We start from the raw sequence: 27,719 nt of genomic DNA on the forward strand, positions 1-27,719 counted from the left end.
ACTGCCAGTAGCGGGGCCGCGGGCGTTACGGGGCAGGACGGGGAGGTGGAGGGCAGCAGGCAGGCAGCGCCGTGTCTGGGCACCGTCCTCGGCGTGTGTGACTGAGGCGGGGCGTGGGGCTGCAGGGGCGAACGGCACGGAGCGGGGGAGCTCGGTGGCGGAACCCCCGTGAGCGGAGCCTCCCTCGGTGCCCGCGGCGGGCGGTCCCGGGCAGCGGCGGCTCCAGGTCGGGGAGCCGGGCGGCGAGCAGGCTCCGTGCCGCCGGCCCCGCGGTCCGGCAGCATGAACATCCTGCTGGAGTTCTTCGTGGTGACTTTCCGAGTGCTGTGGGCGTTCGTGCTGGCCGCGGCCAAGTGGCTGGTGCGGCCCAAAGAGAAAAGTGTGGCGGGGCAGGTGTGCCTGATCACCGGGGCGGGCAGCGGCCTGGGCCGCCTCTTCGCCCTGGAGTTCGCCCGGCGCAGGGCGCTTCTGGTGCTGTGGGACATCAACACGCAGAGCAACGAGGAGACGGCGGGCATGGTGCGGCACATTTACCGAGAGATGGCCGAGCAGGCGGCCGCTGCCGCCCCCGGAGGTAAGCGGCGGGGCTCCCCGCGCTGTCCCCGCCGCTCACCTGCCCGGCCCGGGGCAGAGCGAGCTGGGGCTGCGCGCCCGGCGGCTCCAGCCCTGAGCAGCGCTCACCTGCGGCCGGCCCTGAGAGCGGCTCCGCGCTGGAGACCGCCGGGTGCAGGAGTATCAGACGCCCCGACGGCGCTTCTGCCGGTCAGAGCCGGCCCTGTGCCCGCCGCGGTGAGCCTCTGCTTCGCGGAGCCTCGGACTCCGGCGGCTGCTTTAAAACCTATGGTTTTTCCTAAAACACGTAGCAGCGATAGTAAATAGCTGACTCCTGCTGTACTACAATGGCACCAAAGTAAATAGAAGTTTTGGTGGTTTGAAATTGTATTTGCTGTTTCTGCTTGAGCTACTTGTTTGAATGTCAAAATATGAGCAAGAACTTTATTGTCCCCCACCCCTTCTGTTCTCTTATCTGTGTTTTTTAGTGGCTGGAGATGGAGAGAAAGATGTGCTGCCCCATTGCAACTTGCAGGTTTACACGTACACATGTGATGTGGGCAAAAGAGAGAATGTCTACTTGACAGCTGAGAGGGTCCGCAAGGAGGTTGGCGAGGTGTCTGTCCTGGTTAACAATGCTGGTGTGGTCTCTGGGCACCATCTTCTGGAGTGTCCTGATGAGCTTATTGAGAGGACCATGATGGTTAACTGTCACGCACACTTCTGGGTAACTATTAACTCCTTTCTACTGCCCTTTTTGGTAATTAATTTTGGGAAACAAGCTGCTGTTGCAGAACTTCTGTGTCCCTGAGGTTTGCACTTGTTCTTTTTCACTTGTAGGATCACTGCTTTGGGTATTTCTTGTTTTGAACTGACTGTTCTGTTTAACAGGAATGCTGGTATTAAGATTGTTAACAAATAGTTTGTAAATCAGCTGTATCCTCCTAGAATCCAGAGTTCTAAGTCTTGTGGCCATTTCTGTAGCTTTGGATATTAAATCCTTTACAAGCAATAATCTCTGAATCTGCTTAAAGGTTGTTGCTGTTAATGAATGGCTTCTTTCCTCGCATACTCTTCTGCCAGCACATTAGTAACTTTAATATACTGTGTTAATGATGATTACAATAGCAAACTTGCACATTTCGGGAAAAAAAAAATCTTTAAAACCCCTTTAAAATGTTGTTTGGATTGCCTTGGAGGCAAATTGTTCCTTTTGAAGGCTGGGAGGAAAGGCAAAAAAGATTTCTCAAGAAATTAAGCCAGGAACACTTTTTCAGGAATCCTGTGTATTTATCCTCTTAGCTTTCTCTAGAGGCTGCCTGTAGAAGTAAGAAAATCTTAACTGTGGTTTCTGGGATGGTATTGTCTCCACAACTAGCAGGTGCTAATTAAGGAGAACAAGTATGTGGTCTTACTCTTTTTGTCCATCTAAACCTTGTTTTCCCATGTGGTTTATTTTTAGACCCATAGTGGTGTGGAGTTACATAAATTGGAGCGTTGAAGGAGGGCATGATGCACACTTGGGTTAGCATTAGCTGTCAGACTGAGACCATTGTTAGTATTAAGACTGTTCTTTGATTCCTCAAATAAGGTTATGAAATACACTTGCATAACAATGAAAGGATTAGGCAATCTGAAATATACTTCGACTTAAGGTAAGATCAGTCAAAGAAGGTTTTTCATAATACAATTTTATAAAATGCCTCATCTTCAAAACTTAGAAGGCCCTCCCAAGCCAACTTTTTAACATGGAAATGAAATGCTGTTTCATAACCCTAAAGGAGCCCCTTCAAATCTGCACTGTGAAACACTTAATGGCAGAGCAGCCTCTTTCCAACGTATTCTAAAGCTTGCAGAGACTGCACAGGAGATGGTATGTTTAGAAGCTCTTTTAAAGTCTCAAAGTATATATTTTAAAGCAATTTGAGAGGTTCTGAGAATGCTTATGTTACTTCTTAAAATTAAGAGTTCTGTGTGTTCCCTTAATGAAAGTTAAATTGGTGCTTAAGCCAATAGAGATGTGTAGTAGATTTAATGACTGTTATTGATGTGGCTTAAATGTTGAATTGACAGTTTCCAAGAACTCTAAATTATGACATCACCATGAGTTAAAATATGGGAGGATCCTAAATTCTCCAGCTGTTCTTCCTTCAGGCCTAAGTCATACACTTATAAATAACAGTTTCAGAGACCTTTTTAAAGCACTCTGTGTGTTCTGAGTCTCTTACAGTAATAGAAAACTAAACTTAGATTCTAGTATTGCTATGATTGGGTTTCCATAACAGTTCCATTTATCTAGCTCTAAATGTTAGTGTAAAGTGGCTTTAAAAAAAAAATTACTCCAAGAAGGTATAGCTATGTCTGGACTGCGGAACTTGAGATTTTGGCTTAAGTTTTAAAGGAGTAGTCAACACCCTTTAGATTTAATTGAGGATCTGTTCATATGTAAACTTCCTGTAGATTCTGTGTCCTGCTTTTCTTTTCTTTTTTTTTTTTTCCTCTGTTGGCAAAGCTCTTTTCCTTGTATTCCCCTTCACGGTCCCAGAAAAGATTGGCTTGACCAATAGTGGGTGGACTTCTGTTGAAAGTAATACTACTTAATTCATAAGATATCATCTGAATCAGCTGATTTGAAGCCAACTTTTTTGATGCAAGTCGATGCTGACTTAAATAGAACAATGTGTCTAGATGTGTGAAGTCTTATACAGCTAGTCTTTTCCGTGTCAGCTAAACTGGTGGTCCAAAAGCAAAGCTAATACTCTGGAGCATTATGTAGGCTTTTAAGTATTCTTGCAGGGTGTTTAGTCCAAAAAACTGTACATGGATTTTGTGAAGACATGGATCTTGCATGTAATATTGCTTCAGTAGTTAAGTGTCTGTACTTTCTGGGGTTTTGGTGTGTTGTGTGGTTTGGTTTTTTTTAATGTGGTTTGAGGGAAATTCTTTTTCATCCCTTGATCATTAATCAAGCCTCCTGTGTTTCTATATAAAAACTGAAAATAAGGCTCTGGTACTGTCCCTTGAAACATTTGACATCAGATTAATTGCCTGTTCTGCATGCAGAATGCAGGTGATCTGATCTTGCTTTTATGTTAGCAGCTACCATCAGAAGGCTGCCCAACTTCTGCAGTAGGCAGTGAATGAAAATCTGTCACCGTTTTGCTGTTGTGACTCCAACTGGGCTGTGTACCATATCACAAACTGGCAGTCCAGAGAGCCTTAGCAGCATGCAACAGCCTAAACAGATGCTTTCCATTTTGCTGACATGCATGATTTGTATAATCCTTCCTATGAGTGTTCTATATAAAAATGTCACCACTGCATCATGTAGCAATTTCCACAGCATAAAATCCACTGCAGTATTAAAAACCTGTTATTTCATGCTGTGATAACTTGAATGCTTCTGATATTGAAAACATAGGGACAAAATCCATTCCCAGTTTGAAATAAGCCAGCTCTGGTTTACTATAATTTGCAGATGCATAAAATTGTAGCAGGAGTGTAACACTATCTGCCAGTCTGTTGCAAGACTAATAACTTACTTGGCTGCACTTGTCAATTATTAGAACTGAATTTCTACAGACTAGGAAGTTTTCTTTCTATGATGTGTCAGGATTCAAATTTCAAAAATGTTGTCACAATATAACTTAAAGCTGTTGCTAAATCAGATTTTAGTAAATATAAGAATTTGACTTTTTTCTTGTAGTTTTACAATAAAGCTGAAGTATCAAAAATACTATGGTTTACAGAATGTCACCATATTGAATAAAACTGCAAACTCCTAATTTTGGGACAATTTGAGAGTCTTGTACCTACTCTAACACTTCTTCTGGAAAAATAATCTATTGCTGGATACATAATATTAATATTGGACATCACTATAATACCTGGGCACTCCTTCTAGTTTTGTTCATGGGGGAAGGGCCAGTCCAGGGTGATGAGCAAGTTCTGGAATTCTGTGACATGAAGATCCTTCTGTACAACAGGTCGTCAGTATTCAGCTCTAAGAGATCAGTGATCTGTGTTTCCCTGTCATGGGGATAGTCCAGATATTTCAGCTTAAAGCTTTCCTCCTAGAGTTCTCTTCAACTTACCATAAGGGGGAAGCAAAAGCATTCTGCTCCAGCTCTGTCATATTTGAAAAAAAAAAAAAAAAGAAATCCATATAGAGAATGACTAGGACACAGAGTTTAAAGGCTTGTGTACTGCTGTCTTAGTCTGGGTTGTTTTTTTTTTTTCATTTATTTACAGCTGCTTGATTTTTTGAAGATATGTGGGCATCTCTGTAGGAATTGAAGTAATTTTCAGATGGCCTGACATTGGTGGGGTGAGATAAATACTTATTAGAGAGGGAACTTGGATATTTAGGGCATTCATGAAAACCTCTAAAATTTAAATATACCTTGGGAAGATGGTTAATGAAGAGTTACTAAATCAAATACCCATTGATGCAGCTGCTGTACTTACCAGTCTCATTAGACTGACAGGATTGCTAAAGCCTTGGAGGGGCTATAGTTACCTATAATTTATCAGTATTTATGTATTGTTGTTGTCTCTTCAAGCTCCTTGGTGTTAAATAAAGCTCACTTATGCCTATAGTTTGTTTAGTTCAAATACAGAAGTATTACACATAGTGTGGATGCAGACTCTTCTATGGAAGAAAACACCACTTATGATATTTGAACTATACCCTGCGAAGTCTTTTGGCCTCTTGGCATGAGTTTTAGTTCTTGCTATCAAATTTAGGATTCTAGCACTGATGATCAAATATAGACAGAATATTCCACTAACAGGCCACCCAGCTATATTTAGTATTTCAGATGAGTGAAGTTAGCTTAAATTGTTGGTTTTTTTTTTTCTTTTTAATGATGTACCCCAAAGTGCTCAAGTTCACTTACAAAGTTTAATCTACAAGTTCTTGACTTGTTTCTTTGAAAAATGAGCCGGATCAAGTTCAAGCAAAACATTTGTATGGGATCCAAAAAGTATCATCAAAACTAGCTTTTCCCTTGCTCAATTATTCCAACTCCATGCCACCAGTAAATTACTCTGGACAGCACATGTGTTTCATATACTGTGGTAGCATGCTGGGTAGTGAGTATGAAGGAAAAAGCAATCATACTCTTAGCTATGGAAATAGTCATATTAGTCATACTTAAAACTTATAAGTGCTTTGGTATGGTTCTGCTGTTCATCTGTTTCTGGGTTGATTTCTCAAAAAGAGAGAGGGAATCTATCAAATGAGAAAATACTATCTTCCAGATGCAGGCCCTAGAAAACTGCACTTTCCCATTTTATAAAGCAGTGTACTTAGTACAAGTTTTGGAAAGTAAAAAAGTAAAGGGGTGGATATATATTTCTGGAGTTAAAGTGGGCACTATGCTGCTGGTTCAGAGCTTTGCTTGTGGGTTTACTTTATGGTCTACAAGGACTAGTTAGCATTGTGTCAAGCACAGTTGTCAGTCATCATCATGCAGTCTTTAATTTTATAGCCTGTATCATGCAATTTGTGTATATCTGTATCTTAACTTTGTAATCGTGTTTTAGGTATAGTGATCAGTTAAAAAGCATTCATGTTTTTTCATTTGGATTTTTTTTGAAAGTTTTCTTTTTTGATGCAAACAGCAACCTAGACCCTTTAATTAGGTGCCTGTATGTTTGAGCTTTGACCATAGCACCACTCTTACACCAGTTTCAGAATAGTAATGGAAGAGGATAAAAATGAATCTTTTGGCAATGTACTCATCTGAAGAGTCAACATACATAACTGAGTGTGTAGGGATGGGGTGCTAGGTAGGTCTTAGTCTTATGCAAAACGCCTCTTCATTTGCCTTGTGTGGGAATCATGAGTTTGAGCATCTATAATTGGGATTCCACAGTGCTGCCTACCAAACTGTAGTTGTTCCACGTGTTTCTCAGCTCTATTCCCTAAGGGCTATTGAGTCTGTTCTGTCCTGGTTCTTCATTGTCTACTGTATCTTGATGATAAATAAGTAGTTACATATCAAGGAGTGTGAGCAGAATAAATTACAGCACTCTTGGTTAGTTAGCAACACTCAGGGCTGTGGGAAAATCATGTTGAAGATTTTTTGAATGTGTTACAACACCAGCCTTCCTACATATACTTTCTGTGCTAGAGCATCTTCCTTGTGTGATGGAGAATGCTGACTTCTTTTGTTCAAATGACAGCTGAATTTGTGCCTTTCCCTTCTCTCTCACCGATGATGTACAGTGTTTGATTTTCATTCCAGTCAGTTAACAGCTCTAAAATGACCTTCCATAATGTTTTCCTTGAACTGCTTCAGTTACATCTAAGCTTTTGTGACACCTTCTCTCAGACATACTTTGGAATTTAATTTGCTGCACCATTTGAAAGGCACATGGATCTTAGAGTATCAAGGAACAGAAAATAGCGATTCTCAGATTGTGATCCATGGATTATTTGTTGCCTGTAGATTGGTGTCCAAGGTGGTAGCACCAGGTGTGACCAGCCATTTTACTTCCATTCACTAAACTGTATTAAGCTTGAAGAATTTAGGTGAAAACTGTAATGTTTCATAGAAAAGCATTTTGAAAGTTTACTTAAGGAAAGGGAAAGTTGTCCTGAAGAGAGCATGCCAAGACTACTTGAAACATAGCTGAAGTATTAATTATTAAGTGGCTTGCAATTCTACATCCACCTAAAATGAAGCTGGAGTTGCAGTATAGTTTGCAGAGGTAAGGCACTTGGGATAATCTCACTCTTTAGTCTCTTGTGACTTTTTCCTGAGGCTTGGAGACTTGTCAGTAAACTGTGTGAATGTTTGCAGGATTGCTAATCTTCTCTGAAGTCATGGTCCTGGATGAGTGATCAGTGTGATGGTTATATTCCTCCTTCTTATGGAACACAGTAGGTCAGCTGAATAAGCAAAAACCTCTGACCTGGCTTTGGTCTGCAATTATGCAGTTACTTGTGAAGGATGTGGGTAGACAGGAAAACCTTGAATGTGACAATGATCTTTGCCAGTGTGGTGCCTAACCTTGTTACAAGTGGAGAGAGCAGCTCTTCAATGTTTCAGTGAAATACTCATCTAAAAGGCCATGTGTATGCCTTTCTTGTCCTGTAGTGGTTAGGAGGGCAATAGAGTTTAAAGTTCCATATTCTTCCATCTACAGGTGACATCTACCTTTATTTTATGAAAAGTGGCTAAGTTAATTTTGTGTCATTATGTTATTAACTTTCTTTAATAACCAAGTGACTGTAGCAGAATTGGTGAAGACAGCTGTGTTTGTGTGCTCAGTGGTGGAGAAAAGCAGTCCTAATTATGATGCAGCCAAGTGTCCTGCTAACCCAGTGTTTGCAACACTGCCTAAGACCTTTCTTAACTGATCTGTGTGGGTAAGCAATCCTTTTTCATAGCTCTCAGTGTTATCAATTACTCTGACTAGACAGGCTGAGGAAAGATGAATGTTATGTTTTCTAGCACCATCTCTGTCATTTTAGCACTGCACTTCTTAAATCTTTTCTACTTTTATCCTTATCAGCTGTGAACTATTACTCTCTCCCAATGCTTCTCATGCTTTGATTTTGCTTCCGGGGTTTTTCTGCGGGGAGGAAAGGATTTTGTTATGCACTCTAGTACTAAATCTTTCCACAATTCTCTGTATGTAAAAGCCAGTGCCTCACTCACTTGATAAGCCTGGCTCCCTTTGACCTTTGAGGTTTCTGGCTATTGACACTGATGGTAAAACTGAGTTACTGATACCTCTCTGTCTTTTGTGAAAAATGGCAGATGTCTTTCAGCAAAGGCAAGCTGAAGCTGATTTGCATGTGATGCTATGTGCTTTTACCTGTGGTCTTAGACTTCTTCATCTGCTAAAAATTAGAGTCTTTTAGTCTTTCAAAATGCAGTTACAGTATAGGTGAGTAGGCATAGACTGTGAGATTCATAGAATCTTGGGGGTTGAGGGTTTAGTTTGAAAGCAGATATGTCACAAATGGGGGGGAGATTTACATCTGTGCTTACACTTTTGAATGAGCACTCTGTTCTTGTAAATAATTATATTAGTAAAATGATTTATATGTCAGTCAAATTAACACTTGACATGAGTGAGTTATCACAACTGGGATGGGAGGGCATGGTAGGCCAAGATATGCTGGAACAGCTGTGGAGCTGAGGTGGCTGACTTAGTGTGAGCCTTTTGAAATTCAAGTTTGTTTGGCTGTTGAATTCTGCACCTAAATGTGCCCTGGTGCTGGTTGCTTCTGCCATCTGTTTGAACTTGTGTGACAGCTTCTCAAGCACTCCCCTTTTCAGCATTGTTTTGAAACAGCTTACAAGTGTGTGTTTAAAAGTAACTTGTCCAAAATTCCTGTTGATCTAGGATGAAACTACAAGGCAGCTTAGTGGTGGCAGTCTGTCTTGTGGGACCATCCCTTTAATCTCTATTTTACCTTGCACTAGTTTTTATATTCAGCTGGTGTTAGGGTGAGCTGGTTCAGCTCACTAACTTGTCTGCAGGGTAGAGAGGAAAGCTGCTAATTTTCTTGCCCAAGTTGATTCATTTTTCTGCTTGAAGGCCAGAATCACCTCATCAGCATTTCAGACTTGGAGTAGCCAATGTGTGGGGGAAACGGTGAAGAGGAATAGAATAAAACCACATAGCTGAACAGGGCCTCTGTGATTATCCTAGTGAACCTCATTCTTGGATTTTTTTTTTTTTTTGAGTAGGATTTACATCCTCTAAATAATTAAGTAGTCATGAATGATTCCGGGCCATAACAAATCCTCCTCTGGCATAACAGTCTGAATATAATGACTTGACTTCAAAAGAGATGGCAGTATTTTAATTACAACTGTTAAAAACCCTTAGATAAAGGTAAGCTAGTTTTCTGTACACATCAGATAATGTTGTGTTAACAGCTTTAGCTTATTTACCTTGAAACAATACTATGATTGATGTGATCTCTGTGCCTACTGCACTGTTTGACTTCTCTGGAAATCAGTTTTACTAACACAGAATGTGGAAAAAAAACCCAGGCTGGAGCCATGTTTCAGCTTGTGGGAAATAAGCATAGTTTCCACAGACATGCAAAGGAAGTATTTCTCTCTCTGAAGACTCACCCCCTAAGAAAGTGACTAGTTTGCTAATGTTTGTTTAAAATGCCTGTGCAAGCAAAATCTTTGAAAATTGCATTAGTTGCTGGTTTAGTTACTGTATTAGCTGGAGTCTTTTGATCATTTTATCCTTTGTTGGCTTATGAAGCAAAAATTTACATGCTGAGACTATTTATTTTCACCATCACCCTTTTGTGGAAGGGTGGGGAGAAGTATGAAACATAAACACCTGGGTTTTAAAAAACTAAAAGCTTCATGCATTTTAGAAATGTTACTTCTTGTTCAGTGAGTTACTTTGTAGGAAGTCATAGTCTTTTAGGGTCTTACTGTTTCCTGAAGAAACACTGAAGTTAAATCTCTTGTTAAATCTCATCTTTCCCTAGTTTCCACTAAGCAAGACTGCTGTGTAGAAAGAGAAACCTTCCTTCTAGTCTTGTTCCTCTTGTGAGGTACTCGGTTGTAGCATAATCACTTTCCTTGTTATGAAGGAAATGATTCAAAACAATGACTTGGGGACTGAGTTGGGCAGGATGAGTGAAGTGACTCAGCTTTCATCTGCCTGCAAGTACTCTAGGAATTGCATTGTTACAGAGGTACTGGCCTTAAGGTATCTATAAAATATGGCAGTCCCTTTCTGCTTAGCCACTTCTTAAAAAGCCTGCTACATAAATCATAAAACATGAATGATGACTTCATATTTTCTGTAAGTGGTTCTGCCAGTACTGTTCTCTAGTAATGTTTTGGAAACCTGTAGACTAAAATACCAAGCTTTACTAAATAGTCCAGAAGATGACTAAGCTTATGGCAAGCTGGAGAAAAACGTGGATTTAAAAGTTGGATTCTGTTCTTGTTCACTGAACAAAATATTCTGAGCTCTTATCTAATAGTTTTTTCTAAAATGAATTTGTTATGTGGATTTTTCGCAGACTCATAGGGGCATGTTTTCATTTTTGTCAAGATTATCAAATAGCTGGCAATAAATAACTGCTCTCCAAATGGTTGGACATTTGCTGCAAACTCGTGCTAATGAAGGTGAGGAACTAATGTGTTTGTTACACTAATGTCAACATAGCTCTGAAACGCTACAAATCCTTTGACACAGCCATTTGTCAGTATATAAACAAAGTAGAATTTCTAGTCACTTGATTTCAGCAGGGCTTAAGCCACCTTTTGTGGAAGGGAGTAGGCAAGTGTTAACTTCCTGTTTTAGTTGAGTAGAAAACTCTAAAGTAATTTCAAATTTGACATTTCAATAAACCTATTTTTAGATCATCTTTACTGATAGATCTGCCTGTGGAAGAATACAAGGTTGGTGCTGCTGCCTACTCAGACTGTAATTTAAATTCCTGAATTTGCAGGAGTGTATCTGTGCTGTCACAGCCACATTGGAGCTCTTTGTTAGTCATGGCTCTATAGAAAGCTCAAATACTGACCTGGCAGATTTGAGCAGAAGGATTCACTTTCTAAGATGTGTCTTATTTTTCAGTGGCTGCCAACTGTGTAATACTTCATTTAAATGAATAGTAATTGTGGTTGGATAGCTATGATAGTCTGAGAGTAGAATGAGATTAATATTTATGGAGCATAAATATTAGCTTGTCTAATAAAATGCCTTTGACCAGGAGGGAAGAGGTCAGTTTTTTGCAAGTGAATACTCTGAAACCTTTCGGTTCTCATGCTTAGTTATGCCCTAAATTTGTGCTGTCTGGAGAAGTCTGCAGGTATGCATTTGATCCGCTTTGGTCTAGACTTGCTTGTTTTATGTGTAAGGTGGATTAAACACATAGCTGGGCCTCCAACGGCCCTCTTACTATGCCATCTTACCTCTTTCCAGTCAGATTCTGCCTGGATAAACTTGTAGTTAACACAGCGATGAAGAGTGCAGGGTCTCTGCTAGCTTCTGAACTTCTTCCTCTGTGAGAGAAAGAGGGAATGGGCTGTTGAACAGGGAATTAGTGTACTTAAGTGGAGAATCTCAGAATGACTGAGGTGGGAAGTGGCCTCTGAAGGTCATCAGGTCCGCCTCCCCTGCTCCAGCTGGGCCACCCAGAACCAGTTGCCCAGGCTTGTGCCCAAACAGCTTTCTGATTCCTCTAAGGATGGAGATTTTCACCATCTGTCTCAGCAACCAGTGAGAATGTGCTTTGTTTCTCGTAGCTGTATGAAATCAAAGACTTGCAGACTCCGGAGGGAAGAAGTCCAATTACGTAATCAGTGACTGAAGCAGTTATGTGTACTGCTGCATATATTGGAAGCACTTGCACATCAGCCAAGCCATATCAGCAAGGTGGACATGGACAAGTTGGTGTGCATTTATGGTTTTGTATAGGTACAAGCATGTCCTTTAAAGGCAACTAGATGTTTGCACAAAAATGACTGGTGGCATATAGACATTAGAAAGATTGGACACTTTACAGGACAGGCCTGAGGATGGAAATAGTTTAAAAAAGCAGGTAAATCTAAAATCTCTTAGGAAGAAAAAAATACAGAAGTTCTTAGGAGCAGAAAGGTGGAAACCAATATCAATAACATAAAGGCTCTGAATTCCATTTGCCGGTATAGTGATAACAAGGGTAGTTCAGCTTGAATACCTCAATTTCTTCATGCCCAGAAACTACATATAGTAGTGACTCTTAAACAGATGTGAAAAGTGTTCTTTAGGAGAAATTAGGGCTACTTTTGCCTATGTTCTATGTACCTAAACCCCTGCTCTAGGTTATGGTGCCCACAAAATCTAGTGTGATGCAGTGGTGGGGGATACAGAAAAGCTGTACTGAAGAGACCTTGAAGTCTGATTAGCAGCAGAGTACTATAAAGTGTACAGTGACACCTTTTCCACCTTGATGCTCAAGAGGCAAGTTTCTGAAGTCAGAATTGTATTACTTAGGTAATGTTCTTGAGTACTTAACCTACACTTTAGATGAGAGGGAGAGCAAAGCTGTTTTCTGCCCTAGTGTGGGGTAAGATCACAGGAAATTAAGTCCTTATAAGGAAGGAAGGGGGACAATGTAGTGATGTGACAAGGCAGCAGTAATAAAAGTTTCTGTTGCAATGTCCTTCCCTAAGCATTTTTCATATCCCTCTCTCTGTAGACACAGCCTTTTTCAACTAAGCCTTGCTAACAAACTGTACAAAAGGCAATTTAGTCAGGCAATGTTCAGTTGCCCTAGGCAGAGCATAATTAGTTCTAGTAGTAAAGAGTGGAAATCAATGATTAATGTTTGAGAGATAACTAGTGGTATTAGTTTCCTGTGTGCTTCTTTTTTGTTTAATAGCATTACTTATCTTATCTTTGCTGTCTACCCATTGTAAACAGCTTTGTGGCACTAAGTTCTGATTAAGGAAACTATTTAATTCAGTTTCAGCTTTTGTCTGATAAACTCAACATGAGTTAGCTCCATGTAAAAGAGGAACCACTATGATAACTAAACTCTTCATAGGAAAAGTGGTGGCTGTTGGCTTTGAAAACTGGAGAAATTCTGGAACTGAACCCTGAACAATACAAATGCTAAACAATGTAGTAATGTAAATGTGGGCTGTAGCATGCTTATTCTTCTGCAAATGGTGTGACAGATGCTTATTGCTACTAACAAACTCACTTACAAACTTCCATAAATAGGATTTAACCTTGTTTTGTACAACTTTAATGCTTCTCAGCTGATTTGATATGTCTGTTGAGAAACAGGGAATTTTGTGTATGTGCATTGGTCATGAGGGTAGAGAAAATTACTTCCATATATTAATAATAAATTATAAACCAAGTGAATCAAGTAGAGTAGTAGCTTATGTTTTTACTAATCTAAGATTTCATGTACTTCAATGCAGTATTTCATGCGGAGTTGGGAGAGAAGAAAAGTATGCTTATTTCTCAGTAAATTAAAAAAGTTTTAAATTAATTGATGTTTCCTTTAATTTATGACTTAACGTCTTGAGGGTATTTCTTTTATTACCTTCACTTGTTAAACTGAGTGGATTTATCTCTGTCTGCTAATGTAGGCTATCCAAGGTATTGGGGAGTGTATGTGTGGCTTTGCTTCTGTGCAACTCATCATCATTATTGACTTTTGTTTAAGTCTGTCATGTTCTTTCGTGGGCTCCCGGTTGCACGGCAATTGTAGCATTATTACTGTGCATGTATGTTAAGCATTAACTGCTGGTGCAGTTCAATATTAAAGGAATCCCCGTGGCCCCAAAACAGTGGGTTTTTATGTGAAGGACAAATAAACCTTCAGTGAGAACTTAAAGGTTGTGTTGCCTGCCAGGAGATAAATAACAAAGGGACTTGTTTTGAGATGAAATATTGGAAGGTCTAGCTTTTTTGTTCTGAATGCAGGACCTGTGCAAGGCACACTTGAGGACAATCCATGAATAGTTTCCTATTTTGCTTTTAACACAAAAACTCCTTTTTGCTTCAAAAGGATCTGGGTAGTCCTATAAAAAATTCAGAGAAATGTGACTTTATTTTTTAATTCATTACTCTAGGAAGACTGTGTAATTCTGACCTATAGTTCATTATCGTTTCTTGTAAATAGAAGCCAAAGAACAAAAATAGTTCTAATTTCCACAGCTATTCAAATATTTACTTAGACAGTGGCTAATTATCCAGAAGGGGCCCAGCAGTTCTTGAAAACAGTCAGTAGAGACATCTGAGGTCCTTTAAAGTACAGCTTTGGTCCCTTGTGTTAGCAAGGTCAACAGTAGTTGTAGACTTCTGTCTGCCTGCTGTATTCAGCCTGTTACTGTCAGAGCCACATCCTTTGTATTGTGTGGTCTCTCTAGTCTTCAACTCACTACTTGGTATTTTCATGTAGTCATTGTGCAGTTACTATTCCCATCTTAAGCTGACATTTCAGAGATGCTTGTAGAGGGATAATTCAGGAAGGATGTGGAGGCTATATGGGAAAAGTAATTGAGATGATCATACAAATGACAAATAATTATTCTCAGTTATCTTTGGAACCAAATAAAAAAGCCAGAAGGAAAGTAAATGGTTAAAGGCAGGCTTGCAACTTCATACTTTGGTGCGTGAGAAGGTATTTGGGATATTACATGCCTAACTTTGATAAATCTTCCTATGAAAGAGTTCTAGGGTATATTTTCAAGGCCTTTTCTTAAACCATTTGGTGATGACTTCCCCTGTAATCCTGTAAGCGAGATTTTAGCCTGTGTTTATAAACTGAATGTAAAGTGGCTGTCTTCTGAAAGGAGTTGGGCTATATGACTGTAGCTGAAAATAACTTTAGTGTGTTTACTGATAAGCTTGCCATGGGGGTTTTCTGCCTTTCAGGCACCTTCCTTTCCCTTTCAACATGTATAGTGGTGCATTAGTGTAATACCACGTAGTTTGGACAAACCTACTACAGGTAATACTGCAGAAAAAATTAGAAGTGCTCTTTTGTTGGACCTTGGTGCACTTCTTCTCAATTACTGGAATGGAACAAGAAACTGGGGCATGTGGAAATCTCTATTTGATTCTAGGGTGGAGTGGCCACATGCTGTCCTGCACAGGAGTAAGAGAACTTGCAATGCTGTGCTGTAAGCTGTGAAGAAGAATGGGAAGAAAAGAAGACTGTATGTCCATGCTAAAGGAGAAGGAGAATATAACATGTATTTTAGATTAAAAACTTTTCTTGTCACTGTTAGTTAAACTAACAAATTAGCAAACGTAGGGCAGCAGGCTGCTATGGTCTCTGGTACCTTAGTTCCTAGAGATATCTGAATGTGAGTCCTTGCCTAACCACACCAATTTTGCTTCTTGGATTTGCCTGAATAGTTTTTAATATGAAGATGAAACAAAACATTTACTCAAAAGTGCACTCATTTGTGCTGCTAGGCAGTTGCTCTGACCATCAGGAATAGCTGTGGCTTGGGAGAAAATGCTTTCTCTGTTATACCAGTGCACCAGTGTTGTGTATAACTACTGATGTGAAAACTCACCTCCTTTGATATTCAAAAGAATAACCATGCTCCTTACCTGAAGGAGCTGTATGGAAAATGAGCTTTGGCATAGACTTTGGCATAAAGATTCTTCAACCTTGCAGTAATACAGCTTTTTTATGCCATTAAAATAGTTTAGAAAGGCTGTTGAGAGAAGGCAGAAAGTATCAAGAAATGTATTGTATTGAAAAAGAGAAACTTAAAGGACCTTATGTGTTGGTACCTGTTTATTTCTTTCTTTGCTATAAAGGCAACTCCCTAAACATGAGGCAGCACATACTTTTCTACTTTGGTGTGCTTTCTGCATTCAGTATCCATTGTTTTGAGCTGCATACAGCTAACATTGTTTTCTGTGGATGCTTGCTTTCTTCTTTAAAAATAATTAATCCAAAATTTAATTAAAAAAATCACTTTCCCAAACACAGTATTTCTTCATATTCTCATTTGCTGTATTTAGACTAATTTGTCTTGACATTGCAGCTGTGCTGCTCTTTGTGTTTCACAATCTTTGGAGTTTTGTTTCATTAAGAATGGAACTAAAGAATTTGGGGAAGGGGAGGGAAGAAGTGCTAGACTGTTAGAAGTTAATTTGCCGTAAACCAAAATGTTGAGAACAGATTACGAAAGCTATGAAGTGACATGTAAATGCTTGTTCAGTTTCACACTTGTGCGAAATAAGTCATTTAAGCTGTGTGCACATGAAATAGAAGTTTGGTTACAGCTACTGGGAATAGTTTGGTCTTATTGGTATATTCAAAAGCATAGAGGAACATGCTCAGAAGATTAGAAATTGATCTCTAGGTTCCAAAAAACTTAAAGGCTGAGCAAGTTTGAAAAACTAGCTCTACTCTGTTCACAACAGCTTTATACGTTCTGTCTCTCCTACCTAGTTTCTATCTATCTAAAGCATACTGCAGGTTAGAAAATTCATGTTCCCACTATGCTTTTGGGGTTTGCTTTTTGATTTTGGTTTTTGTTGGGATTTTTTTCCCCTTAAAAAAAGAAAAAGTTAATTTTGGGTGAAGAAGATGCTTAACTTGCATTTCTTGATGTTGAACACTGCATAACTCATAAATTCCCTGACTGTTCACTCACAATTACTTTCATCCTCTATATTCTACTTACTGGTTTCTCCTCAGCGTTGAAAACTATGGTGTATTTGTCATGAATAAATGACCCAGCTCTGACTTTAAATACTTCTATGTTTTGGCTAAATGTCTTCCTGTGCAGCTGTGAGAGGTAAAACTGAAGCTTCAAGGATCAAACCAGAAGGCAGATAGTTCAATTAAACCACTTGACTTGATTTGAATTATTTTGGGGACCTGGTTCATGACCTCTAATGCCATGGACAAAACCCATCTTTTTCTTGGTGTCTTCTAATTTTTTTTTAAATGGAGGATTAGCATGTCCATGCATCACCTCAGAAGACTAATGTGGTCTGTGTACCTGTTCAGACAAACTCCAGATGGGAAGGCCACCCAGGAGGCATCTTGCCCGAAACCAGTCAAACTCTTAACTAGTTTGTCAGCAGCACAACAAGCACACAGAAGACTTCAGGTCTGGTAGGCAGATGTAGTTGAAGCTGAAAGAAACTAGAAACTAGGTTGATCTGGTTTATGTAACGGGTGGAAAAACTGGGAATCAGAGTATGGAGGAAGCTGCTTTGATCAAGGACGTGTGTGGTGCCAGAAGCTCAGTAAGAACACTGATTTATTTAGGGATTGCTTATACCACGAAAGAATAACTTCACTTTGGGATTGTTTTTCCCAGCGAGAGGAGGCTGGGAGGAGCAGTGGGCAAGCATTTACTCTGAGCCTGGAAATGCATCCCCCGGTAGGGTGTGTCTGCCTCTGACAGTGCTTGTTTTCAAGTGCTGACTCCCAGCTGCTGCAGATGGCTGGAGGATGGCAGCAGTCGAGATGACTTTCTCTAACATTCATTTAGTGGAGATGCTCATAGTTGACTGCTAAGTTTTCTACATATGATAGTTATGCTATCTTTATAGACTCCCTCAGCTTCAGATTTTAAGTGGATTTTTGGGATAATGTGCCATGACAAAGTATAGGGCTTGATCTGAACAGGCTGTCTCAGAGCACTGAGGTCCCATGCAAAGATTTCCATGAATTTCTAACTGTCTAAAGCAGAGGAGCTGTAATTTTTTTTTTTCCAATTTAGCTATAAATGGCTCTTAAGAGATGACTTACATGAAGTGACTGTAGTTCTGCTACTGGGAGTTGCACAAGTCTGCACTTGAGATGCTGAAGACGTCACCCAAAAGTGTCCTCAACAAGCTGTATTTGTCATGTACCAACTTCATCTGATTGCAAATGGGTTACTCTGGCCACAAGCTCCGAAAGCTCAATTTTTATAATCTTTATGCTTTGACATAATATAGCATAGTTGAATGGGCTTTCTGAAATTTACTAATCTGGTTATGTTGCATATTTATATATACATATATACATATATGACTTTGAAAATTCTCTTCCTCAGCCAAGCTAAACATAGACACTTTAAGACACATAGTTATAGTTCACCATATTAAAAACAACAAAAAAAGAGGAGAAGAAAAAGCAGTGCCATAGCAAAGATAATAGTTTGGTGCACTTGCCTGTTCATCTCTTGGAAGACAATACTGACTCATATCTTGAAAGTGGTAGAAAAAATCTGTCGCTACTTCTTTCCCTTCTTTCTCTACCCCAAGACAAGCTTCAAGGCCCCTTTTCTGTAGCTGCTGTGTTTGCAGCCAGAGCTTCAGTCTGCATTATCAAGCTTTCTGGCAATGTGAGGTGGCAATCAGTCATTCCAATGTGATGTGGACAGATAGCTGAGACATAAGTGGAAACTGCTGATGAAGCTGACAAATGTTGGGGCGTGGAGTAAATGGTTTAGCAGGACTGAGCTGGGAGCGTGGATGTGGTACAGGGCTAGCACAGAGGATCAGGGCTGGCATACACACCGTTGGTGTTGCAGTGTGCAAGGCAGGCTGCAAATAAAGAACACTCTGTAAAACTTCAGTGCCGTCCAAGCGAAGCCTCTTTTTCGGGTGGCCATGCCCGATGATGACTCGGCTTTGTTGCCATGCAACATGGGAAGAGAGGCTGAAACTTTGTGTGCCTGGCACAGATTAGTTTAACAGCAAGCTGAATTCTTGTCAGAGGCTCTGTGTAAGAGGTTTAGAGATCTCTGCCATGAGGAAAGAAACAAACACAAGGCAGCTTGCACTCAGATTATTTTTTTTATAATTAGCTTTGTTATGTAGTTATGACAGAATCTAGGAGTTGTATGAATCAACAGTAGAAAAGGCAAGGAGTCAGGAGGTCTGTTAATCTTCTATCATCTGCCAGCTGTCCAGTGAAAACACTCTTTTGTGTGGTGTTAGGAGGTCTGGATTAGTCATTTAACACCTGCAGGCAAAAATGTTGTACAAGAACATGTGAAAATCATTAGAGCAAAACTGTCCTGACGTCTGTGATTGGAAAATGCAGACAGCATAAGAATGGAATTAGACGGATTCAGCTGTAGTTTGCATGTCTTTTTAAGAATGCAGCTGACAAGGCTCAAACCAACAATTAAGCAAGTAGGAAATACTTAAGGGGCATTTGCATGCTCCGAGTTTGGATAAAAATTACATGGGAAGAGTTGGGTTTTGGGAGTATAAAGCATTCATGGTACTGAGTGAGCTGGAATAAATTAGTAGCTCTGTCACTAATAGATTAACATATTAACTAGGCATATCTGTGATTAAAAAGCATTGTCTGAAGTTCTTGGGCCATTTAGAAGTGATCTCATATAGTACACTGACACCCTAAAAGCTGAAGTACATCATGACTACACATACCATTTTGCTACTTCATTGATTTTTGTTGTAAATATGGTGCCCTGCTTAATACTCATTTAAAATGGGGAAGTGTTGAGTCAGCTTCAGAAAAGAGATGACAAAGATAGGCATTCTGGTAGGGGTGATCTTCCAGCAAGTACCTTCAATGTGTGTTGATTATAACTTAATTTTTTTAAAGGGGTTAACTCTGACTCAGGTTTTTAAACAGAAACAAACTTTGTTATAATTAAAACACAAAAATTGGAGGTTAAAGTTTCATCTTGAGACTTGCTTTGAGTTTTTGTTTTATTTTTAAACTTTTAAGGAATTAGTAACACAAATGTGTATCTTTTTAGCTATAGCAGTGCTGTAGATACTAATAAAGATGGGAAGTAATTTAAACTAGCAGATGTTGGCTCTATTGTAGGTAAAAAGTAACAACAGCAAAAACTCCACCTGTAGTGTTTCTTTTAATATAAAATTCCTAAGACAATAAGTTACTTGGCTAACATTAGCAATATCTGACTTAAAAAACACTGTAAATAATTAGAACTGATAATTGGTACTGGTCTCAACAGAGATGTGCTAGATGGTGTAATTAAACACTTTGCATTTCGTTTTCTGTCTTTTAAAAAATGTGGCTTCCATTTTAAGGTCAAATTATCTCCTTCTGATAACTAGTCTCTTCTGGAAAAATAAACATGTCTGAGCTCAATTGATCCTTCAACCTTAGGATTTCTGCAGATATAATCCTTGCTGCCTTGCTCTCTGGATTCACAAACAAGTTGTAGGTTTTCTGTTAGCATTTTTGGCAAACTCAAGTTCAAAACCTGTAAAATGATTGTATTTCTATATTCGTGATAATAAACTGAGAGTTTCTGAGAACTCATTGCTAATGTAACTTGTTCATGAAGTGGGTTTTTTTTACCTTTATGTTGCTTATGTGTACTTTGTTTTTTGTTGTTTTCTTTTTGTAGACCACTAAAGCATTCCTTCCCAAGATGCTGGAAATGAACCATGGACACATTGTGACAGTTGCAAGTTCCCTGGGGCTATTCAGTACTGCTGGAGTGGAGGTTTGTTAGATTATAATGAACAAAAAATTTGGCACTTTTTGCCAAAGATAAGTTATTTAAATATTATCAGCTAGAGGAAGTAAGGTCAAATCTTCAAAGATATTTGGAGTTTATGGTGCTGAGTACCATATCAACACATATCAACTGTGAGTGGGAACCACAGGACTTGGGCAGGCAGTGCATTCATTTTCTTAGATGGTGGAGTTGGCACTTAGAGCAAAATCCTGGGATGGCTGGGGCTTTCAGAATGCCAGGTGATCTTTGAATTACCTGATAAATTTAGGAACTTGAAAGGAGACATTTAGCCTATTATTGTCAAGATCTTCAGTGCTAAGCTTGAAGCCAAAGGCAAGGACTTTCGAAAGTAATGTTTCTTGTTTCTGTGAGGAAATGACTGCAGACATTCTAGAATATATGGTTCACCTGCTTCACTAGCAGGTGTTTGAGAACTCCGGTTTGTGAGACTTGTCTGGTGCATAAAAATAAGTTAGGACTAGAGCTTGTCATTTTTTAAAGTCATTAGTACAAATGCAAGTGTGAACAAAAAGCATCCAGTTAGTGAAAATGAATTAAGGTGTCTAAAATAATAATGGTCATATTGCCCCATAAGCATAGGCTTCTTTGCATATAGGTAAGGCTCAACCAGGACCTTAAACTGCAGTGTTTCATAACCTAAATGAAGGAAGATGGTGTAACTTAGGGCTTTTTAGAGTGTTTACTGTCTTGAGAAAGCTACAAGGAATTTCCTAGACTGGGTGTGACCACCAACAGAGATGGACGCATCCAACTGAAAACACACTAAGTTCAGCAACAATAAAAAGTAATTGCATAGTCAGCAGTAGTGTTTTTGTGCATCCCATAGAAAAACTCAAATCTTGGTTGCATCTTCTGTTGAAACTAACCTTAAAAATAACACTTTTAAGATTTTTACACCTATGCCCTGCCAACTCTTGAAGCTTTTTCAAATCTGACCCAAGGTAGTATTAGGTATCTCAGTCCTTTGTTGCACCATTTATTATTAAGCAAACTGGTAATTGGAGTAACTTGTCATGTGAGCCTGCCTGATTCAAAGACTTGAATCCAAGGTAATATCCTCCTACATTCAGCTTTCCTGCTTTCATGGTTCTGTGATAATTACCTCAAAAGTGAAGTGATAAATGAGTTGATGTAGTGCCCTATTCAGTGGGTGTCTTTTGTTGTTGCTTTGAAAATGTGTGCAGAATCACCTCAGGTATGCTGGCTTTGAACATCATTCATATCTGTCTCTTTTTTTTTTTTCCTGCTTCGTTCATTGCCAACACAGGATTATTGTGCCAGCAAATTTGGAGCTGTGGGCTTCCATGAGTCTTTGAGCCATGAATTGAAGGCTGCTGAAAAGGATGGAATCAAAACTACTTTAGTCTGCCCTTATCTTGTAGATACAGGAATGTTTAGAGGGTGCAGGATCAGGTGAGTAGAATTCTCCTTCTGCTCTGTGCTTGTAGTGCCATAAAAGTGTTTAAAGGTAACTCAAGTGTTACCATAAAAATATTAAATATTATATCTGCTTTAGAATATGTTAGTGTTAGACTCAAAAAGAGGCTTTCTGAATTCACTGTCTTCTGTCCTTTTGTACACAGACAATGCAAGTTTTGAGCTATAGTCTTTGTAACTTAACAGTGAATATAAAAAAGTTCCGAAGAAATTGAGTTAATGAACTGTTCACTGGGGTCTGTGGTCCTTTGGGTATCATATTAATCTGTCCTAATCAAATGTTCCAGAAAAGAAATTGAGCCTTTCCTTCCACCCTTGAAACCTGAATACTGTGTGAAACAGGCTATGAGAGCCATCCTTACAGACCAGCCAATGATCTGCACACCTCGCCTCATGTACATGGTCACCTTCATGAAAAGGTAAGAACTGAAGTGCCAGTTATTTGGCAGTGCAATCCACAAAATACATGAGCATGTCCAGTTTCATGATGCAAGCACCCTCCCACCCACACAGGCCATAGGTGCCATTTTGCTAGAATTCATAAGTCTCTCTTGGCTTGCAAGCTTGTAGGTTGCTTGCTTGTAGGTTGCTTGCTTCATTTAACTGAGGTCCTGTGTATCTATGCATCTTGGTTTTAACCTTCTTGTATCTTCCATCCTCCCACGATTCCTATTTTCTTTTTAACAGACTATTAATTCCACTGTTTGAGTTCCTCTTTAGGAATGGGGCATGAGGCAGCTCTCAGCAGAGGAATCTCTAGCTGCTTGTTTCTAGAACAAGCATGTGAGAAGGCCCTTCCTACCTGCAGATTCTTCAGAACTTGCACAAATATGCTAGATAAACTGAAAATTGGTGCTTTCAGAACTAATTTTCAGAGTCTTAAGTTTGGCAAAAGGTCTATTTAAAGGAATTACTTCTTTCATTCTAACACACTGCAGTTTTAGAATGAAAACTGTTTTAATCTGTAACCAGGCTAACATTTCAGTGGTGCCAGATAATGCAGGAGCTGCTTCAATTCCTGTGATATAACATCGCTTGAATTCTAGTTTATGGAGAACAGCTTCACAGGCATCTGTGTTTTGTTTTAAATCTGTAGTGTATGGGAGGAACATATAAAATATAGTATTGTATTATTTTCTTTCTGCAAGTGATGGTTAAAACTGAGCACCTTGGTGTTTTTTATTCCACTTACAAGGTGGTTATTCTCCTCTGGCTCAAGTGTCTCTTGGTGGACAGGCTCATCAAAAAATAGAGGTATATTCACTGCTCACCTCTTTCCTGGAAGAGAGATGTATATGTCTATTCTGACACCAAATGAAGGCCACTGTCAGTGTATTTAAGAACTAACTCCTTCACCCAGAAGCTCAGAGGGTGCTTCAATGCTTCCTGCACAGGCGGTGCCTTACAGCAGCAACAGCCACATCAAAAGCCCTTTGGGTTTTCTTGGTTCAACACTTCAGCTTCCAACAGGGAGATCAAAGCTTCTGCATAATCTGTGCCCCAGGCAGCAGACTTTAGATCAAAGGCCCTCCAGTCACTGCACAAGCAGTGCTGCTGGCACTGGAGACACCTGTACCAGTGACATCTACTTCTTGGTGCTTCAGTGGTCATCACTCCTAATGGCTGGAATTGTACTGCTTGCCACTGAACAAGTGCCTGCTGCTGTTCCCAGGGCCTGAGGAATCTCATTTTATTCTTTCACTAGAGCCCCTGAGTATTACACTTGAAATAAAAACAATATTTTGTTCATGTGATAACAAGGGGAAGATCTGTAGCCAGGTATCCATCACATAATCACCTCTTGGAATTTTATCTGGAGTGGGGGAAGGAAATTGCTCTCTTTGCTTTGGGCCTTTCTTCTTGAGGATGGATGATTGAGTTTAGAGCATAAATCAAGGTTGTTAGACATCTGGTGATCAAAGAATGGCATTAACTAACACTAATCCCACATTAAAGAATATCTTAAATGTCTGATGACCTCTGCTGATGTGGCTTTTAGCAGATGCTTTGCTTTTACCAAGCCTTCTGTGATGCCCTTGCCCCCTCATCCCCCCGCCCCTGTTCTTTAAAACAAGATATTATACTGCTTGTGTAGAAACAGAAAATCTGGTCTAAAATGGAAGCATGTGAATAAACAGCTTCTTTCTCCTTTCTGCTTGCCTGTATGATTGGGACTCTAGAATTTCAATTCTCTCTGAAAGTAACCCTGTGAAATAAAAATCCCTGAAGTCTTTTAAGAATAATTTCTAATAGGTATTATATTGTTTTTAAGGAGACCAAGTGCATAGTGCATGTAAGTACATGTACTTAAAAGTGCATGTAAGCAGAGGTTTTGTTTTATGCTGTCTTCTAACAAATCTATAACCTCTTTTTCTCAGTATTCTGCCATTTGAAGCAGTGGTATGCATGTATCGATTTCTGGGAGCAGACAAGTGTATGTATCCTTTCATCGCTCAACGGAAACAGGCTACAAACAACAATGAAGCAAAAAATGGAATCTAACACTTTTGGATGGACTAACATTTATAGGTGAATGCAATAATGTTACATGACTGAATTGCAAAGTGCACTTGCATCTAACCGATGCAAATGTCAACATCTTACTGTGGCATTCTCCTGGGTCCTAAACCTGTGTATTGAACTCTAAAAATCAATGGATTTTTATATACTGTAAATAAAACTGACTAGAGTACTTGGGAAATCTGATAGGTAACTCAAATGAATTTACAATGTAGCTGCCACCATTGTCCTTTAGAATATCACTGTATGTACAGTAAACTAGTCATACTACTTGTTGTAGGGATGCACTGTGTGATATCTCTTCCTTAGTCTGCTAAGGCTTCTAAGAGCTGTCTCCAACCAGAAGATGGAATGCTTCAGAAGTGGTTTGACTTTCCTCACGTTACTTGGAAGGGAGGGAAATCTTGCAATTTAAGCTACTGCTCATGATCTTACAGCAAATTCAAGGACAGTTTCTGAATGCATCTCTTCACTCGTTCACCCACGTTCTCTAAAGGACACATGGCCAAATTGTGGTGTAATTCTCTTTTGTTGCAACTGTGTGTGTTCTATTTAAACAAAGATGAAAAGAAATTTGTAAATCTCTGCCAATTCAAAGGCAAATGAATGTCTTACATACTGTCAAAGCAAACTTGTACTGGGCATCTGGTTTTTTTTAGGAATGCAGTCAGTGATTTCATTTGACTTTTTTTCCAAGTTGACTTATTTTGAAATATGCTCTGTTCCATTTCCCACTATATGTCAGAGTCCAATTTACTATTATGGACTACATGTTTCATTTCTTCTTCCTCATTCTTACTTCTGACAGAGTTCCCCCACCCCCCAAGGAAACTGTTGTGTTGAATTCTCTAACTGGACTTGTGCCTAAAAGACAAAGCAACTCAGCTGAGATACAAACTGTTTATGTAAATGCTGGTCATATGCCAATTATTAGCAAAGGAAAAATAGAATAATGCCTGATGCAACTCTACATGCAGAATATGAAAGGGTGTAAAGATTTTTTTTTGAGTTGTACTCATGTTGTAGAACAGCAAATTACATTTTTACAGTATTTTTTGTAAAGCGAACGATTTTGTGCCTTGAATTTGGTAATCTGTATTAGTGAAGCATTGTAAAAGTGAAATTCTACCTCTGTATCTTAATGTATACCATCCACTTGTAAACTACTATCAGAAAAATTGTGATTACTTTTTTTAGAATGTCTTGTTAAATAGTGACCAATGCCTGTGGTTATTAAAGTGAGCCACCTTTTCCTTAAAACGGTGATTGGAATGTTTCCTTTAAAGACTGAACTAACACAAACTACTTGTTCCACAGCTCTTTGTTGTCAACACAGATCAAATATTTATGGCTCAACTCCTGTATCCACTTTGTCAGCTACATGGTTTACAGTGTAATCTTCTGAAGGCTAGCAGTAGGTACTGCAAAACTGAGCTTTTGACAATTTTGTCTTCCAAACTCACTGATGAAGTAGCTGGTTCAAGAGATTATGAAGAGTATTAATTTTGATGTTCTATAGAGCTGCATTCAGGTCTTTAAAAAAATGATCTGGTGTGGATGCAGTTTCAGTACAGCTGTAGCTATTACTGTAGTTATATACATAGCACACATATAAAATAAAAAATTGGTATCTGTGTCAGGAACAGTGTTGTTAACTAACTCTATTTAGAAACTAATTGAAAGTAGAAGAAAATGTTTACGTTAACCCTTACTCCAAATTCCATGCTCTTTCGAAAAAGTCATTGGAAGATTTCCCCAGGGCCAAATTACCTCCCATGTTCTTACAGCAAAGTCACTAAAAGCAAGTACAACAAATTTATTCTATGGCATAGCATCATTGTATTGCACTTCTGTTTTCTAAGATATCTCAATCTCTGCTGCTGTGTCAGACTAAGAAGCAACTTTTCAAGTCTGATGTATTGATACTTGACACTAACTAGCTTGACAGAAAAGGAAAAATAAGAAGCTGACCACCAATACAAAGGTGTTCTATAAAGCATTCTGCTAATTTACAATGTTTACTTTAAAAGCAAGTTTCAAGGCTTGTAGAGTTTTACTTTATTATTGGATGTGCGATCATCCTGGTTTCTCTAAATTTACTACCTTTTCTGTCAGTTCTTCAGCTGTGTGGCTGGTGGGTGGCTTGTGGCTGTTGATCTCTGTGAGCATGTTTCTAAAACTCATTCTCTTAACTTTTCATCTTCTATTCAAATGTCAGTGATACACATAAAGAAAGGGAATACCAGATGCCTTATAGATCTAATGAGAGTTGCTTGGGGGGAGAATCTTTGAGTCTCTGTAGTGCTTGTCTTGCAGAGTGGGAGACTGAGCATAAATTTAATTCAAGCCTCCAAACGAATTCAGCTTGTTAGTTTTTCTGATACATATGGGCTATTTTGGAAATAATCCCAAAACTCCTGTCACCTCTAGTCACACCTTAAAAAAAATCATGTAAAGAAGTCAATCTTAGCTCTCCATGAAGGTTTTCTGTTTACTGGATCACTTCCCAGTTGAATGGGTGATTCCTACAAAGCAGGAAGACATTTGTGACAGGATGGAATGGCAACTGGGGTATCCCTTGTTTGTATTGCCCTAAATTGCTGCAAATACCATGTGATGGTGAGAGTTTCCTTTAACATTGCAATCAGAAACTATGAAAATTGTGTCTCTTGTGGGCTGTGACTGAAAGACTGCTAATTCACATAAAGCCAGCCTAGTTTAAGTAAAAGTTCTAGTTTAATACTTTAGACTAGTAGCTTAATATAGGAACTTTTCCATCATTCTGTAAGACAATGCCATGAAAGATTACTGTTAAACCCAGAGGAGCTGATATAGGTGCACCTCTTGGTATTTTTTGTCTTGCTGTAACAACCTGGTGGGATATGCAGCTGATGAGAGTTTTCTCAGACAGTTCCTATCTTAATAGTGCTAAGCTTATAGCCGTGTAAACAGTGTGTTTGAAGATCATTCTGTAGCAGTCCACTTCCCAGTGAGCAGGACAATTTGCATCACTGGTTCATCTATAGGAGTCTTCTAGGGTTTCTCCTCTATTTCCTAGTCTTTAAAAAGAATCTAGGGTTGCCAGACCTCTAAACTTGGTGTACCAACTCAGCCATTGGAATGAGATAGACAAGTTTAGTATCCTTGCTTTTGGTGTCAGTAGTTTCCCGTATCATGTGCTTATAGGTTATTTTATGTATTAAGGTAGTTGCAGCTTGGAGCACCTAAGCTGAATGTCCATTG

The 27,719-nt window shown here is 39.3% G+C and overlaps 1 protein-coding gene across 1 annotated transcript; it reads left to right on the forward strand.

Annotated features, from left to right (window-relative positions):
* RDH10 (retinol dehydrogenase 10) lies at positions 1-25,736 on the forward strand. The gene is made up of 6 exons (XM_030943258.1): positions 1-574; positions 1,041-1,279; positions 20,385-20,483; positions 21,787-21,932; positions 22,244-22,375; positions 24,335-25,736. The coding sequence occupies exons 1-6, from the start codon at positions 283-285 to the stop codon at positions 24,456-24,458; spliced, it is 1,032 nt and encodes a 343-aa protein (XP_030799118.1). The 5' UTR covers positions 1-282; the 3' UTR covers positions 24,459-25,736.
* Positions 25,737-27,719: the final 1,983 nt, after the last annotated feature.

The sequence above is a fragment of the Camarhynchus parvulus genome, chromosome 2 (genome assembly GCF_901933205.1).
Source record: "Camarhynchus parvulus chromosome 2, STF_HiC, whole genome shotgun sequence".
Classification (NCBI taxonomy): domain Eukaryota; kingdom Metazoa; phylum Chordata; class Aves; order Passeriformes; family Thraupidae; genus Camarhynchus; species Camarhynchus parvulus.